At 35.7% G+C, this 16,814-nt stretch overlaps 1 protein-coding gene across 5 annotated transcripts in view; it reads right to left on the bottom strand.

Annotated features, from left to right (window-relative positions):
* TSGA10 (testis specific 10) overlaps nucleotides 1-16,814 on the bottom strand; it is a 131,133-nt gene that overhangs the window by 44,833 nt on the left and 69,486 nt on the right. For all 5 annotated transcript variants that reach the window (XR_004385049.1, XM_032877857.1, XM_032877859.1 and 2 more), the window contains one exon: nucleotides 10,159-10,344. Coding sequence is in view for 4 of the 5 variants with exons in the window: in XM_032877857.1 (XP_032733748.1) it covers nucleotides 10,159-10,344 (186 nt within the window). In the remaining variant the exon portion in view is untranslated. The remainder of the gene's footprint in view (nucleotides 1-10,158; nucleotides 10,345-16,814) is intronic.

Raw genomic sequence — 16,814 nt, 5'->3', positions numbered from 1 at the left:
ATGAACAAGTCAGGAAATGACAGATGCTGGCAAGGATGCGGAGAAAGGGGAACCCTCCTACACTGTTGGTGGGAATGTAAGCTGGTGCAACCACTCTGGAAAACAGCATGGAGGTTCCTCAAAATGTTGAAAATAGAACTACCCTATGACCCAGCAATTGCACTGCTGGGTATTTACCCTAAAGATACAAACGTAGTGATCCGAAGGGGCACGTGCACCCGAATGTTTATAGCAACAATGTCTACAACAGCCAAACTATGGAAAGAACCTAGATGTCCATCAACAGATGCATGGATAAAGAAGATGTGGTATATATACATAATGGAATACTATGCAGCCATCAAAAAAATGAAATCTTGCCATTTGTGACGACGTGGATGGAACTAGAGGGTATCATGCTTAGCAAAATAAGTCAATTGGAGAAAGAGAACTATCATATGATCTCCCTGATATGAGGGAGAGGAGATGCAACATGGGGGGTTAAAGGGGTAGGAGAAGAGTAAATGAAACAAGATGGGGTTGGGAGGGAGACAAACTATAAGTGACTCTTAATCTCACAAAACAAACTGAGGGTTGATGGGGGAAGGGGGGTTGGGAGGGGGGGTAGGGTTATGGACATTGGGGAGGGTATGTGCTACGGTGAGTGCTGTGAAGTGTGTAAACCTGGTGATTCACAGACCTGTACCCCTGGGGATAAAATATGTTTATAAAAAATAAAATTAAAAAAGAATCAATCAATGTAGTAACCATTTTAACCAGCAAAAAAAAATTTTAAAAAGGTATGACTATCTCAATAATTATAGAAAAGGTATTTGATGAAATTCTATACCCATTCATGATAAGAAACTCTAAATAAATTTATAAGAGGTCTTCAACCTGATCAAATATTTCTACAAGAACATATAGCTAATATCATATTCACAAAAGAAACACTGAATCCTTTTCTCTTAAGATGACAAATGAGGCAAAGATGTCCACTCTCACCACTTTTATTCCATACCAGATAGAAATAAAAAGCATTCAGATTGGGAAAGAAGTTAAACGAACTGTATATGTGAAGGACATGATTGCTTATATAGAAAATCCTTTAAAAATCTACCAAAAATAACCCTACTAGAACTAAAAAAATTAAATTCAGGCAATACTACAGAATAAAAGACAACAAAATTCTCCCCTATTTCTGTGCACAGGCTACCAAACACTGCAATACAAAATAAAGGAACAACGTATCATTTACAGTGGTACTTTAAAGACCCATGAGATAATAGGATAATAACAAAATATATATAATATCTATACACTGAAAAGTATAAAACATGTGGATACACTATATGTATGTACTGGAAGACTCAGTATCATTAAGATCTCCACTCTCCCCATATCGATCTGTACATTTAATACCATGCTATCAAACTCCAAGTACTTAGGTTTTTTTTCTATAGAAAATGACTCATTCTAAGATGTATATGAAAATGAAGAGGCCCCATAGCAGCCAACATTCTGAAAAAGAACACATTTGGAGGACTCATACTAACTAATTTCAAGACTTACTATAAAGTTACATGAAAAAAGATTCTATGATACTGGCTAAGAATGGACATTGTATATCCATGAGACAGAAGAGTTCAGAAATAGATCTATACATATAGGATCATTTTATTTTTGCTAAAAGTTCTAAAATAATTCAGTGGTGAAAGGACAGTCTTTGACAAATGGTGCTGGAAGACTTCAAATCCATGTGATAAAAAAAATAAACCTTGACCATTATCTTCCATCATACATAACTATTAATTCAAAATGTATCATAGACCAAAACATAAAAGTGTAAGATTTCAAGAAGAAACATAAAAGAAAGCCTATGCATTCTTGGTGTATGCAAAGATTCATTAGATAGGACACAGAATTATAAAGTATGGGAAAAAACTGATAAACTGGACTTCATAAAAAATTTAAAACTTTTATCTTGGAACACTACATCAAAACCTAATGATGTATTACATGGTGACTAACACAACACAATAAAAATTTTAAAATATCTAAACTTTTGCTAAAGATCTAAAATAAAAAGGCAAGCCAATGACCGGGAGAAAATATTTAAAAATACATGTATCTGACAAAGGAACATCTAGAGTGTTCAAAAAAAATTCTTACAACTTTGGTAACAAGAATCCCAATAAAAAGATCAGCAACAGATTTGAACAGATACGTCACAGAAGATATTTTCATGATCAATAAGAATGTGGACAGATGCTCAACACCATTAGTCAAAAAGGAAATGCAAACTAAAACTACAGTGTGATAGCTGTACACATCTATTACCAACACATAGTGTTTTGAAAGGTGTAGAACCACTGGGACTCTCATTCAAGTCAAGTGGGAGTGTAAAGTGATATAATTTGGAAAATAGTTTGTCAGTCTCATACAAAATTAAGCACACTTATCATATGATCCAGCAATCTCACTGCTGTTTGTTTATCCAAGAAAAATGAAAACCTACATACAAAGACTCACATGTGATGTTCATAGCAGTTTTATTCATAATGGCCCAAAACTACAACTTGTTGTGGACTAAATTTTGCCCCCCTCAAAATGCATCTGTTGAAGCCCTAACCACCCAATGTGAATGTACTTGGAGATAGGGCCTTTAAGAAGGTAATTAAGACTATGATGTCATAACAATGGGGCCAAGATGACTGGTAAACTTATAAGAAGAGAGAGTCATCAGTGATGTACATGCACAGAAGAAAGGCACTGTGAGGACACAGTAATAAGGTGGCCATTTGCAGACCAAGTTGAGAGGCCTCAGAAGAAAGTTAAACTGCCAGCACCTTGATCTTGGACTTCCAGACTCTGGAAATAAGAGAATATAAATTTGTAATTTCTATTCTTTAAGCCACCCAATCTGTGATAGTTTGTTATGTCACCCCGAGCAGATTAATGCACAAATTAAATGTCTATCAAAAAGTGCATAAACAAATTGTGAGATAGCTCTACAATGGAATACTACACAACAATATGAACGAATAATGAACTAACACACAACAACATGCATGAACTTCAAAATCATTATGTTGAGAGAGCAAAGTCAAGATTCAAATGAATACTTACTACCTGATTTCATGTATATAAAATTCTAGAGAGAGCAAATCAGTAATAGGGAGAGGAAGCAAATCAGTAGTTGCCTAGGGATTAGGATGGATGGACTGCAAAATGGCTTGAAGGAAGATTAGGGAGGTAATGGGATATTCTAGGACTTGATTATAGTGATGATTGTGAAAATGTATTCATTTGTCAAAAACCATCATATCACACTTTAAATTGCTTTTTATTGCATGTAAATTATAGTTCAATATAGTTTAAATAATTTTATTTATTTATTTATTTGAGAGAGAGAAAGCAATCTAGAGCATGAGTGGTGGGGAGGGCAGAGGGAGAGGGAGAAGCAGACTCCCTGCTGAGAAGGAAGCCCTGGGATCATGACTTGAGCTAAAGGCAGAAGATTAACCAACTGAGCCACCCAGGCATCCCTACTTCAATACAGGTGATTAGAAATTAGATATCTAGGGGCGCCTAGGTGGCTTAGTTGTTAAGCGTCTGCCTTTGGGCTCAGGTCATGATCCCAGGGTCCTGGGGTCAAGCCTCACATCTGACTCCCTACTCAGCAGGATCCTACTTCTGCCTCTCCCACTCCCTCTACTTCTGTTCTCATTCTCTCTCTCTCTTTCTGACAAAATAAATAAATAAATAAATAAATAAAATCTTTAAAAATGAAGTTAGATATCTAGCAGTTTGTGAACAATAAACAAATCAGATAGCTTTATTAATATATAAAACACAATTTTAAGCAGAGAGTATTATTCTGGTAACTCACTACACATTTACATTTTCATCATAAATATATAAAATGCTGAACAAACAGCAGTCTTAAAAATACAGCAAAATCAGTTATCATTCAGAGAAAAATAGACAAATCCACAATTCCAGGACAATCTTAACACATTTCTTTCAGTAACTGAAAGATAAAGAATACAAACTTGTAAAGATTTGTAAGAAGCGTATGACACTATTAATAAGTCTAAGCACATGTATATATAAATCTATATAACATACATACATTCCCCCAAAATAAGTTCATACACATGCTTTTCAGGCTCATGCAGAGTATTACCAAATATTAATTGTGCACTCTACCACTAAGCAAGTTTTAACAGATACCAAAGAATGAATATCATATAAGCCATTTTATTTCATCATAATGTACAACAAAACTAGAAATCAAACAAAATAACCTCAATTCCCCTATATACTGGAAATTCAAAAAATAACTTCAGTGATCATAATTATTTTGAATGTAAATGGATTAAATGCTCCAATCAAAAGACATGGGATGTCGGAATGGATAAAATATCAAGACCCATCTATATGCTGCCTACAAGAGACTCATTTTAGACCTAAAGACATCTGCAGAGAAAAAGTGAGGGAATGGAGAAATATTTATCATGCAGATGGATGTCAAAAGAAAGATGAAGTAGTTATACTTATCTTAGACAACCTAGACTTTAAAACAAAAAGTATAAAAAGAAACATAAGAGGGCATTATGGAACCATATAGGGGACAATCCAACAAGAAAATATAATAATATAAATATTTATACCCAACATGGAAGCATCCAAATATATAAAACTAATAACAAACATAAAGGATTTAATTTTTAATAACATAATAATAGTAGGGACTTTAACACCCTATTTACATCAATGGACAGATCATCTAAACAGAAAATAAACAAAGAAACAATGGCTTTGGATGACACACTGGACCACATGGACTTAATAGACATATTGAGAGCATTTTATTCTAAAGCAGCAGAATATACATTCTTTTCAAGTGCAAATGGAACATTCTCCAGAAGAGATCACATATTAGGTCATAAAACAGGCCTCAACAAATACAAAAGATGAAAATCATACCATGCACCTTTTCTGACCAAAACACTAAGAAACTAGATGTCAACGACAAGAAAAAATTTGGAAAAAGCACATATACATAGATGTTAAACATTATGCTACTAAACAACTAATGGGTTAACCAGGAAATCAAAGAAAATTTAAAAATACATGCAAACAAATGAAAATGAAAACACAATATTCCAAAGCCTTTGGGATGCAGCAAAAGCCGTCCTATGAGGGAAGTATATAGCAATACAGGCCTACCTCAAGAAGCAAGAAAAATCTCAGATACACAACCTAACGTTATACCTAAAGGAGCTAGAAAAAGAACAGCAAGTGAAGCAAAGATAGCAGAAGGAAGGAAATAATAAAAATTTGAGCAGAAATAAATCATATAGAAAATTTTAAAAAAACAATAGAACAGATTAATGTAATCAAGGGCCAGTTCTTTGAAAAAATTAATAAAATTGTAAAACTCTGGCCAGACTTATCACAAAGAAAAGATAAAGGACCCAAATGAATAAAATCACAAATGAGAGCAGAGAAATAACAATCAACACCACAGAAATACAATTATAAGAAAATATAATGAAAAACTATATGCCAACAAATTGGACAACCTGGAAGAAATGGTAAATTCCTAGAATTTATAAACTACCAAAACTGAAACAGGAAGAAATAGAAAACTTCAACAGACCAAAAAACAGCAAAGAAATTGGATTGGAAATCAAAAAACTCCCAACAAACACAAGTGCTGGGCCAGACGACCTCACAGGTGAATTCTACCAAACATTTAAAGAAGAGTTAATATCTATTCTTCTCAAACTAGCCCCCCCAACAAAAAAAAGGAAAGGAAAAAAAAAGAAACTTCCAAATTCATTCTGTGAGGCCAGCAGTACCCTAATACAAAGTCAGATAAAGACTCCACTAAAAAAGAGAAGTACAGGAGTGTGTGGTTCAGTCAGTGGAGTGAGAGACTCTTGTTCTCAGGGTCACGAATTCAAGTCCCACATAGCATAGAGATTACTAAAAAATTAAAAAAAAACTTTAATAAAAAGAGATAACTACAGGTCAATATCCCTGATGAGCCTGGATACAAAAATTCACAATAAAATACTGGCAAATACTGAATCCAATAACTTACTAAAAAAATCATTCACCATGATCAAGTCTGATTTACTCCTGGGTTGCCAGGGAGGTTCAATATTTGCAAATCAATCAGTGTATTATACCACATTAATAATAAAAAGGATAAGAACCATATGATCACTTGAATAGATGCAGAAAAAGCAGTTGACAAAGTACAACTTCGACTCATGACAAAAAACCCTCAACAAAGTAGGTTTAGACAGAACATACCTCAGCATAATAAAAGCCGTATACAAAAAAAACCAAAAAACAAAAACCAAAAAACAAAACCAAAAACAGAAAAAAACACAGCTAATATCCTCAATGGAGAAAACCTGAGAGCTTTTCCTCTATGGTCAGGAAAAAAGACAAGGATGTCCACTCATACCACTGTTATTTAACATAATACTGGAAGTACTAGCCACGCAAACAACAATAAACAAAAGGCATCCAAATTGGCAAGGAAGAAGTCAAGAAGGGCATTAAAGAGGGCACATGATATGATGAGCAATGGATGCTATACTGAACTAATGAATCACTGAACACTATATCAAAAACTAATGCTGTACTATACCTTGGCTAATTGAATTTAAATTCAAAAAAGGGGAAAAAAAACCACTAGAACTGATACACAAATTCAGTAAGGTCACAGGACACAAAAATCAACATACAGAAATCTGTTGTATTTCTATACCCAAACAAAGAAGCCACAGAAAGAAAAATGAAGGAATCAATCCCATTTACAAATGCACCAAAACCTAGGAATAACCCTAACCAAAGAGGTGAAAGACCTGTACTCTGAAAACTATGAAACACCAATGAAGGAAATTGAAGATGACAGAAAGAAATGGAAAGACATTCCATGCCCATGGATTAGAAGAACAAATATTGTTAAAATGTCTATATTATCCAAAGCAATCTATACATTTAATGCAATCCCTATCAAAATACCACCAGCATTTTTCACAGAGCTAGAACAATCCTAAATTTGTATGAAACCACAGAAGACCCTGAATAGCCAGAGGAATGTTGAAAAAGAAAACCAAACCTGGAGGCATCACAATTCCAGATTTCAAGTTACACTACAAAGCTGTAGTGATCAAAACAGGATGGTAATAGCACAAAAATAGGTAAATCAATAGAACAAAATAGAAAACCTAGAAATTAACCACAACTATGTGGTCAATTAATACTCAAAAAAGCAGGAAAGAATATCCAATTGAAAAAGAGAGTCTCTTCAACAAATAGTGTTGGGAAAAGTGGACAGCAACATGCTAAAAAATGAAACCAGGACATTCTCTTACACCAAACATAAAGATAAATTCAAAATGGATTTACGACCTAAATATGAGACCTGAATCCATAAAAATCCTAGAGGAGAACACAGGCAGCAACTTCTCTGCCACGTGCCATAGCAATTTTTTTCTGGATAGGTCTCAAGGCAAGAGAAACAAAAGCAGAAATAAACTATTGGAATTTCATCAAAATAAAAAGCACAGCAAAGGAAACAATCAACAAAACTAAAAGGGCAGCCTATGGAATGGGAGAGGATACTTGCAAATGACATTAACAATAAAGGATTAGTATCCAAAAATATAAAGAACTTATAAAACTTGACACCCCCAAAATAAATAATCCAATTAAAAAGGAGAAGACATGAATAGATATGTTTCCAAAGAAGACCCACAGACAGCCAACAGACACATGAATAGATGCTCAACATTACTCATCATCAGAGAAATACAAATCAAAATTACAATGAGATATCACCTCGAACCTATCAGAATGTCTAGAAACAACACAAGAAACAACAAGTGTAGGCAAAGATGTAGAGAAAGGGAAAACCTCTTGCACTGTGGTGGGAAAGCAAGCTGGTGAAGCCACTCTGAAAAACAGTACAGAGGTTCCTCAAAAAGTTAAAAATAGAGCTACCCTAAGATCCAGTAATTACACTATTAGGTATTTGCCCAAAGAATACAAAAATACTAATTCAAAGGGATACATACACCCCAATGTTTATAGCAGCCATTATCTGCGATAGCCAAATTATGGAAATAGCCCACATTTCCTCTGGCTGATGAATAGATAAAGATGTGGAATAGGGGTGCCTAGGTGGCTTAGTTGGTTAAGTGTCTGCCTTCAGCTCAGGTCATGATCTCAAGGACCAGGGAGGGAGCCCTGCCCCGGGCTCCCTGCTCAGTAGGGAGTCTGCTTCTCCCTCTGCCTCTCACCCACCCCCACTCATGCTTACACACACTCTCAAATAAATAAATAAAATCTTCAAAAAAATTTGGGGGGAGAGGCACCTGGGTGACTCCGATAGTTAAGCATCTGCCTTCGGCTCAGGTCTTGATCCTGGGGTCCTGGGATCAAGTCCCACATTGGGCTCCCTGATTCTCTAGGAGCCTGCTTCTCCCTCTGCCTCTGCCTCTCTCTCCATCTCTCATGAATAAATAAATAGAATCTTTTTTTTTAAATGGGGGGAACATTAATCCCAGATATTAAGACTTAACATAAAACTATAGAAGCTCCAAGGATTTATTGTTAGAAAACAGATAAAATGACCAATGGAGCAGAACAAATGGAAACAAAGTAGACTTATAATTCAGTGAAGAAAGGATGGTGGATATCCATCCACAAAAACAAAAATGACATCTCTATTTCAAACCATACAATTCAATCTCAAATGGATTAAAGGTCTAAATGTGAAGGGCAAAATTTCACATACTTTAAGAATTTTAGAAAAACTTTTAAAATATGAGAAAATATCTTTCTGGTCTTGGGATAGTAAAGGATTTCTTAGAGAAGACATAAAAACATAAACCATATGGGAAAACACTGACGATAATTCTGACAGCATCAGAATTTAAAACTTCTGTTTATCTTGCAAGCACAGTGAAAAAACATGCCAGAGAGAGAGGATAACCATGGTGTCTTTAAAAGGAATATTATCAAGAATATATAGGTAATTCCTATACATCAATATGAAAAAGATAAATAACCCAATAGAAAATGGACAAAAGTTTACAAAAATGCATTCAAGGGAGAATCAAGAGAAAATTTATAGAGGAGGTATTCTGAATGGCCAAGAAAGATGAAAAGATCCCCAATTTCATTTTTAATCAAGGAAAAAGAAAACAGACTATATATGAAAAAAAAAAAAAACAAGAATCTGAACACATCAAGTATTGATTAATAACAATTCCATGATTTCTACTGAAAGGGTAAAACTTTGGGAGAGCACTTTGACAATACTTAGAAGAGTTAAAACTGTCCATATCTTGGATCTAGGTATTCTACTTCCAGGCATTAACCCAGAGATATATACACCCAAGGAAAAATGTAAAAGAATGTTTGCTGCAGCATTTTATTATAGAAAATGTGAAGACAATTAAATTTCCTTTAATATTGGAATGAATTTTAAAAATAAAATATTTATACAATGACTACAGATGCAACTGTTTGGATATATACTGTAGGTATCAAAATGGATAAATTTCAAAATTATAATATGGAACAAAAAAGGCAAAATGCAAATGGATATCTAGAGTATCACTTAAAAACTTAAATCACACAAAACATTATACATAACGTATGGGTAATAAACATGCAGAAAAAGTATAAACACATACCAAAGAGTTACAAAACTGATGAAAGTTATCCACACTAACCATTAGGGAGAGAAGTGGTGAAAGGATAAAGTGCTGTATCTGTAATATTTTGTTTTGTTTTGTTTTTTTCACAAAAAGAGAGTCTTGAAGGAACTTGGAAAAATGTTAGCTTTAGCATCCTTCAACTAGGGAGATGGGTATATGTGTGCTATTTATATTACCTTTTTTTTTTTAAACTTTCTTAGTATATTTGAAATAATTCCTAATTTTAAAAAATGCCAGATTATTCCAATTGTAGGGCAGTTAATAGATTAAAGCAGAACCAGAGTGGATATAGGAGAATAGTTAGTCTATAATTCACAGTATATTTAAATAAGTTAAATGTTTATTTATATATTTATAGAATGCCAAACAAAACTCTTTTAACAATTATGCAGAATGTCCTACATGTATATTTTCCCAAACTTACCTGCTCAACCTCTCTGTTGAGAGAATCTACTTTTTCTTTTAATCTGTTACCCTCTGCCTCAGCAGTGATAAGTTCTAATTTGAGAGTATTGTTATCTGCTTCTGCTTGACGGGCCTTATTTTCCCAGTTTTCAGCATCTTCATTGGCTTTTCGGAGTTGGTCCATCATTTGCCGGTTCTCAGATTCCTAAAAAGCAAATCTTAGGTATTACTTCAAAAGATGTAAAATGGTCAACATATGAGCAAATTAAACACTATTTGCCAGGTCATTGGAAATTTATTTGCTACAGGATGATTTATCACATAACCTCAAGGAATCCTATCCATACTCAATTTAGAATGTCAGACATCTTGTAATTAAGTAAAGAGAGTGGTACCAGGATCTGCCCTGGCTCCTGAGTCACACTCATCCATCTAGTAAAGTTAAGCTGTTTACTCTTATCTTTAGAACCTGGATGAATATGTTCTTGTATTTATATTTATTTGCTTTTGTTCAAACAAAATCCTTCATTGCCTCCTTTTCCTATATATCTGTTTACTTACTACTTATTGGTCTGATTTTTGACCTTTTGTATCTGTGTATTCCCTTGTTCTTGACTGCTTTTCTAGGTTGTACTGGTCACAGAAACAGTCAGAAGACTGTTTACATATCTCAGGCATCAGCTTCTGATATTTTTGTTGGTTTGGCACATTTCCTGTCAACACCTGACATTCATTCATTACCCCAACCTCAATCTTCTCCATCATGGACTATTCTATGATTCACTTTTATTCACCACTCTATTAACTTGCCCAAAATTACTAAGAAGTAAAATACCAAACCTATGCCAATAAACACTGTTCATAAATATACAGTCACAGTGGTCATTTGATATAGAAACACATTTTTAAAACCTTAAAATGTCTATCATGACAGAGTGACTACAGTGGAATCTTATTTCTCTCTCTCTTTTTTAAGATTTTATTTATTTGAGAGAGAGAGGCAGAGAGAGAAAGAGAGAGAGAGAGAGAGTATGTGTGTGTGTGTGTGTGTGTGTGTGTGTGTGTGTGTGAGGGGAGGGGGCAGAGGGCAAGGGAGAGACAGAATTTCAAGCCTGACTCAGGGCTTGATCTCAGAACCCTGAGCTCATGACCTGAGCAGAAACTAAGAGTTGGTCATCTAACCAAATTGAGCCACCAGGGTGCCCCCAGGACATCTTATTTCTAAAGGAAAACAATCAGCTCCACAAATGATATACGATATTGAGTAATCATTATGAGGCTAGTTTTAAAAACATATTTTAGTAATATGGTTTGGTCAACTCCTTCTTAAAATGTCATTTATAATTGGTAATTAATTTAAAAGGAACTACATCTCTTTCTCTCCTACCTGTTAATAAACACCGAATATCTCTATCAGAACCATAAAGTGACCAAATTGTAATAAGCAATGTCTCACTGTAGTAAGGCTTTCAAGTCAGATTTAAGTTTTTACCAATATGATTAATCACAAGACTGGTTGAAATTCAGTTAATATCTCCACCTTGTGGTTTGATTACCTATAGCTAATGTAAAAGATCTTTGCCAATTCTGTTAGTAAATAAGTTAACATACTATACTACTGCATTGGCTTTCAAGATTCAGATATTCTGAAGGTGCCACTAGAAATCTGATGTGTTTTCCATCATTCTACTAAAAATAACAGTTGTGTACACAGTGTGTACCTCGGAGGTACAGAGTACAGTATACATAAACTAAATGTTATCCCCATCAATCTTCACCCTCTTTAACTTTCTGTAGTACTCACTATCTCTTAACACTGTCTTATTGCTTTACACTGTTAGGTGTGGATGTCCAGTCTCCTCACTAACATCTGAATTCCTTGAAGATAGAAACCATTTTTTAAACACTACATTTAGTTTTCTGACTAAAATATGAGCCATCTTTTTTATTAAATGTGGTTCTGTGATTCCCAGGTCACATGGTTCAAAGTTTAAGTTTAAGCGGTAAAAATGATTGGTATTAAATGTCTCTTCTGGCCACCAAATTCCTACTGCATCTCCCTCTGGGCAACCAGAGACCCTATTTTCTCTTTTTTGTACCCACTCAAAGCAGCCAGAGCAGTGGGGGGCCCACGACAGGCAACATTTGAAAGAAAGTCAAACTATTCCTTGGTACTCTCCAATTCCCTCTTTCAGGATCTGTTTATCACTTTCTGGTGCTATCCCCATCCCTGTACCCCTCAGCTCCCTCTGATCTACAACTGGGCTCAATGCAATACTCACCCACAGCAAAGCTGGGGCTGTCTCAGCTGGAATCCTTTGTGCTACGTGACTGAATTATGGATATAGCCCCCGCTAAATGATCTCTCTGTGATTTTGTTACCCTTCTGATTTATTATTGCCAACATTGCCAGAACGATCTTTCTAAAACGCAGTTCTTCAAATAACATCTGTGCTCATGTTGTAACAAAAGGTTCCTAAAAACAAGAGTACAAACAAGTGCTTCTCCCCCTGCATTATCACACTTACACACTCCCCTCGAGCTATAGAACACACTTTTTCTGCCTTACACCTTTGCTCTTGTTGTTCCTACTGCCTGGGGTGCCATTCTCTTTCCAATTTGTCATGTCTGGCACCTCAGCACCTAGCATACTACACACTGAATGAATGAGTGAATGAATCAAGTATTCAACAATTCTTAATGGACCTATGGTTTGTTCTCTTAAGGGACTGCGTGGATCCACCCAGTTTTGTGTGAAATGAATCTCTTTTAAAAACCTCATACTAGGGGCGCCTGGGTGGCTCAGTGGATTAAAGCCTCTGCCTTCGGCTCAGGTCAGGCTCCCAGGGTGCTGGAATTGAGCCCCACATCAGGCTCTCTGCTCAGCGGGAAGCCTGCTTTCCTTCCTCTCTCTCTGCCTGCCTCTCTGCCTAGTTGTGATCTCTGTCAAGTAAGTAAAATCTTAAAAAAAAAAACAAAACAAAAAAAAAAAAACCCCCAAAAACCTCATACTAGCCTCAAGACATTAAAAAATAGAGCTACCCTATGACCCAGAAATTGCACTACTAGGTATTTATCCCAAAGATACAGATGTAGTGAAAGGAAGGGACACCTGTACCCCAATGTTCATAGCAGCAATGCCCACAATAGCCGAACTATGGAAGAAGACAAGATGTCCTTCAATAGATAAATGGGTAAAGAAGATGTGGTTCAAATATACAATAGAATATTATTCAGCCATCAGAAAGGATGAATACCTATCATTTGTTTCAACATGGATGGAATTGGAGGAGATTATGCTAAGTGAAATAAGGCAAGCAGAGAAAGACAATTATCATATGGTTTCATTTATATGTGGAACATAAGGAATAGCACAGAGGACCATAGGGGAAGGGAGGGAAACCTGAATGGGAGAGAGGGAGATAAACCATGAGACTCTAGACTCTGGGAAACAAACTGAGGGTTGCAGAAAGGAGAGGAGTGAGGGGATGGGGTAGCCGGGTAATGGGTATTAAAGAGGGCATGTTAACACACTGGGTGCTATATGCAACTAATGAATCGTTGAACACCACATCAAAAACTAATGTACTCTGTGCTGGCTAACTGAACATAATAATAAAAAATGTATTAAAAAAACAAAACTAATGATGTACTATATTTGGGCTAGCTGAACATAATATAAAAAAAGCATTCTTTTCCTGAAAAAACAAAAACAAAAAACAAAAAACCCTCATACTAGATGCCACCAGCTGAGAGCAGCCTGATGTGTGATGTCTGAAAATACAATTCCACAACCTAAAAGACCCAGGCCCTAACGGTGGAATTTCAGGTAATGTGACAGGCTAGGGAGAAAAGTCTGACACTGACTGAAAGCTTAGTACATTAAATGTTCAGATATTCATTTATTTATATTCTACCTTCTTCCAGAATATACTTAAATGGTTCACTGTGTTAGGTCTATCTTTCTTACTTGGGCCTTCTTTCCAATTACAGATGGGCCACTGAGACTCAGAAGGGTTGAGCAGCCCACCTAAGTCCATGTTATTGGTGAGAAGAGGGGTCAGACTTATCTGACATCGAAGCTTCCAACTGTTTATGGTATTATGTTGTTGACACCTTAAAATCAAGACTTGTAGGAAACCATCTGCTTTGCCAATGTAAGGCTGCTGCCTTACTGCCTTATTTGCAGTTTAGGTGTCCTTAGAATTTCTTCTCTCTCAAGGTTTTAAACAGTTTTATATACACCAAAAATGTTCAGGAAATGTTTGCAGACTGATAATAAATGAGATGTTATATAAAACAAGGAAAACAGTTTTGGGGTGCAAAGTTCCTATTAATGGTCTGAGTGGTATGTAGGGAACACTATACCTATTATAATCATCAATCCAATTACAGTATTTTATTTTTAAAATTTGATTAGCCTACATATAGTATATAATTAGTTTCAGATGTAGAATTCAGTTTTTTTATCAGTTGCATATAACACCCAGCGCTCATCACATCACATGCCCTCCTTAATGCCTACCACACAATTACCGTTAAGTTTTTTTCCTATAGTTAAGTCTCTTATGGTTCTCCCTCTCTGATGACTTCCCATTCAGTTTTCCCTCCCTTCCCCTCTGATCCTTTGTGCTATTTCTTATATTCTACATATGAGTGAAACCATATGATAATTGTCTTTCTCTGACTTATTTTGCTTAGCATAATACTTTCCAGTTCCATCCACATTGATGTAAATGAAACTATTCATCTTTTCTGATGGCTGAGAAATATTCCATTTATTTCATATATACTAATATTCCAGATATACCACAACTTCTTTATTCATTCACCTGTCAATGGACATCTTGTCCCCTTCCATAGTTTGGCTATTGTGGAAAATGCTGCTATGAACACTGGGCTGCAGTTGTCCCTTCAGACTACCACATTTGTATCTTTGGGGTAAATGCCCCATAGTGTAATTAGGGGGCTACAGGGTAGCTCTATTTTTAACTTCATGAGGAACCTCCATACTGTTTTCCAGAGTGGCTGTATCAGTTTGCATTCCCACCAACACTGTAAGAGGGTTTCCCTTTCTCCACATCCTCACCAACATTTGTTGTTTCCTGTCTTGTTAATTTTAGCCATTCTGATTGGTGTGAGGTGGTATCTCATGGTGGTTTTGATTTGTATTTCCCTGATGCTGAGTGATGTTGAGCACTTTTTCATGTGTCTATTGGCCATTTGGATGTCTTCTTTGTAGAAATGTCTCTCATGTCTTTTGCCCATTTCTTGATTGGAATATTTTTCTCTGGGTGTTGCGTTTGATAAGTTCTTTACAGATTTTGGATACTAGCCCTTTATCTGATATGTCATTTGCAAATATCTTCTCCCATTTGTTTGGTTGTCTTTTGGTTTTGTTGACTGTTTCCTTTGCTGTACAAAAGCTTTTTATCTTGATGAAGTCTTGATGAAGTTCATTTTTGCCCTTGCATCCCTTGCCTTTGGTGATGTTTCTAGGAAGAAGCTGCTGCGGCTGATCTCAAAGAGGTTGCTGTGCTGTCTGTGCTCTCCTCAAGGATTTTGATGGATTCCTGTCTCACATTGAGGTCTTTCATCCATTTTGTGTCTATTTTTGTATGTGGTTTAAGGAAATGGTCCAGTTTCATTCTTCTGCATGTGGCTGTCCAATTTTCTCAACACCATTTGTTGAAGAGACTTTTTCCCTTGGTCATTCTTTCCTGCTTTGTCGAAGATTAGTTGATCGTAGAGTTGAGGTCCATTTCTGGGCTGTCTATTCTGTTCCATTGATCTATGTGCCTGTTTTTGTGCCAGTACCATACAGTCTTGATGATTACAGCTTTGTAATAGAGCTTAGAGTCTGGAATTGTGATACCACCAACTTTGGTTTTCTTTTTCAACATTCCTCAGGCTATTCAGGGTCTTTTCTGGTTCCACATAAATTTTAGCATTATTTTTTCCATTTCATTGAAAAAAGTTGATGGTTTTTTGATAGGGATTGCATTAAATGTGTAGATTGCTCAAGGTAGCATAGACATTTTTACAATATTTATTCTTCCAATCCATGTGCATGGAATGTTTTTCCATTTTTTGGTGTCTTCCTCGATATCTTTCATGAGTATTCTATAGCTTTCAGAGTACAGATCTTTTAACTGTTTGGTTAGGTTTATTTTGAGGTATCTTGTGATTTTTGGTGCAATTGTGAACAGGATCAATTCCTTGATTTCTTTTTCTGCTGCTTTATTGTTAGGGCATAGAAATGCAACAGATTTCTGTGCATTGAAAAAAAATATATATATAATCATAGGATTATGATTTTGCTGAATTCCTGTATCAGTTCTAGCAATTTTTTGGTGGAGTCTTTTGGGTTTTCCAAATAGAGTATCATGTCATCTGTGAAGAGTGAATGTTTGACTTCTTTGCCAGTTTGGATGCCTTTTATTTCTTTTTGTTGTCTGATTGCTGAGGCTAAGACTTCCAATACTATATTGAACAATAGTGGGGAGAGTGGGCATCCATGTCACGTTCCTGACCTTAGGGGAAAATCGTTCAGTTTTTCCCCACTGAGAATATTTGCTGTGGGCTTTTCATATATGGCTTTTGTGATATTGAGGTATGTTCCCTCTATCCCTACATCATGGAAAGTTTATATCAAGAAAGCATGCTGTATTTTGC

This window comes from Lontra canadensis, unplaced genomic scaffold, assembly GCF_010015895.1.
Source record: "Lontra canadensis isolate GAN:19392208 unplaced genomic scaffold, GSC_riverotter_1.0 scaffold61, whole genome shotgun sequence".
Lineage (NCBI taxonomy): Eukaryota > Metazoa > Chordata > Mammalia > Carnivora > Mustelidae > Lontra > Lontra canadensis.
The sequence above is the reverse complement of the archived record's forward strand: the minus strand, read 5'-3'. Positions and strand labels throughout refer to the sequence as shown.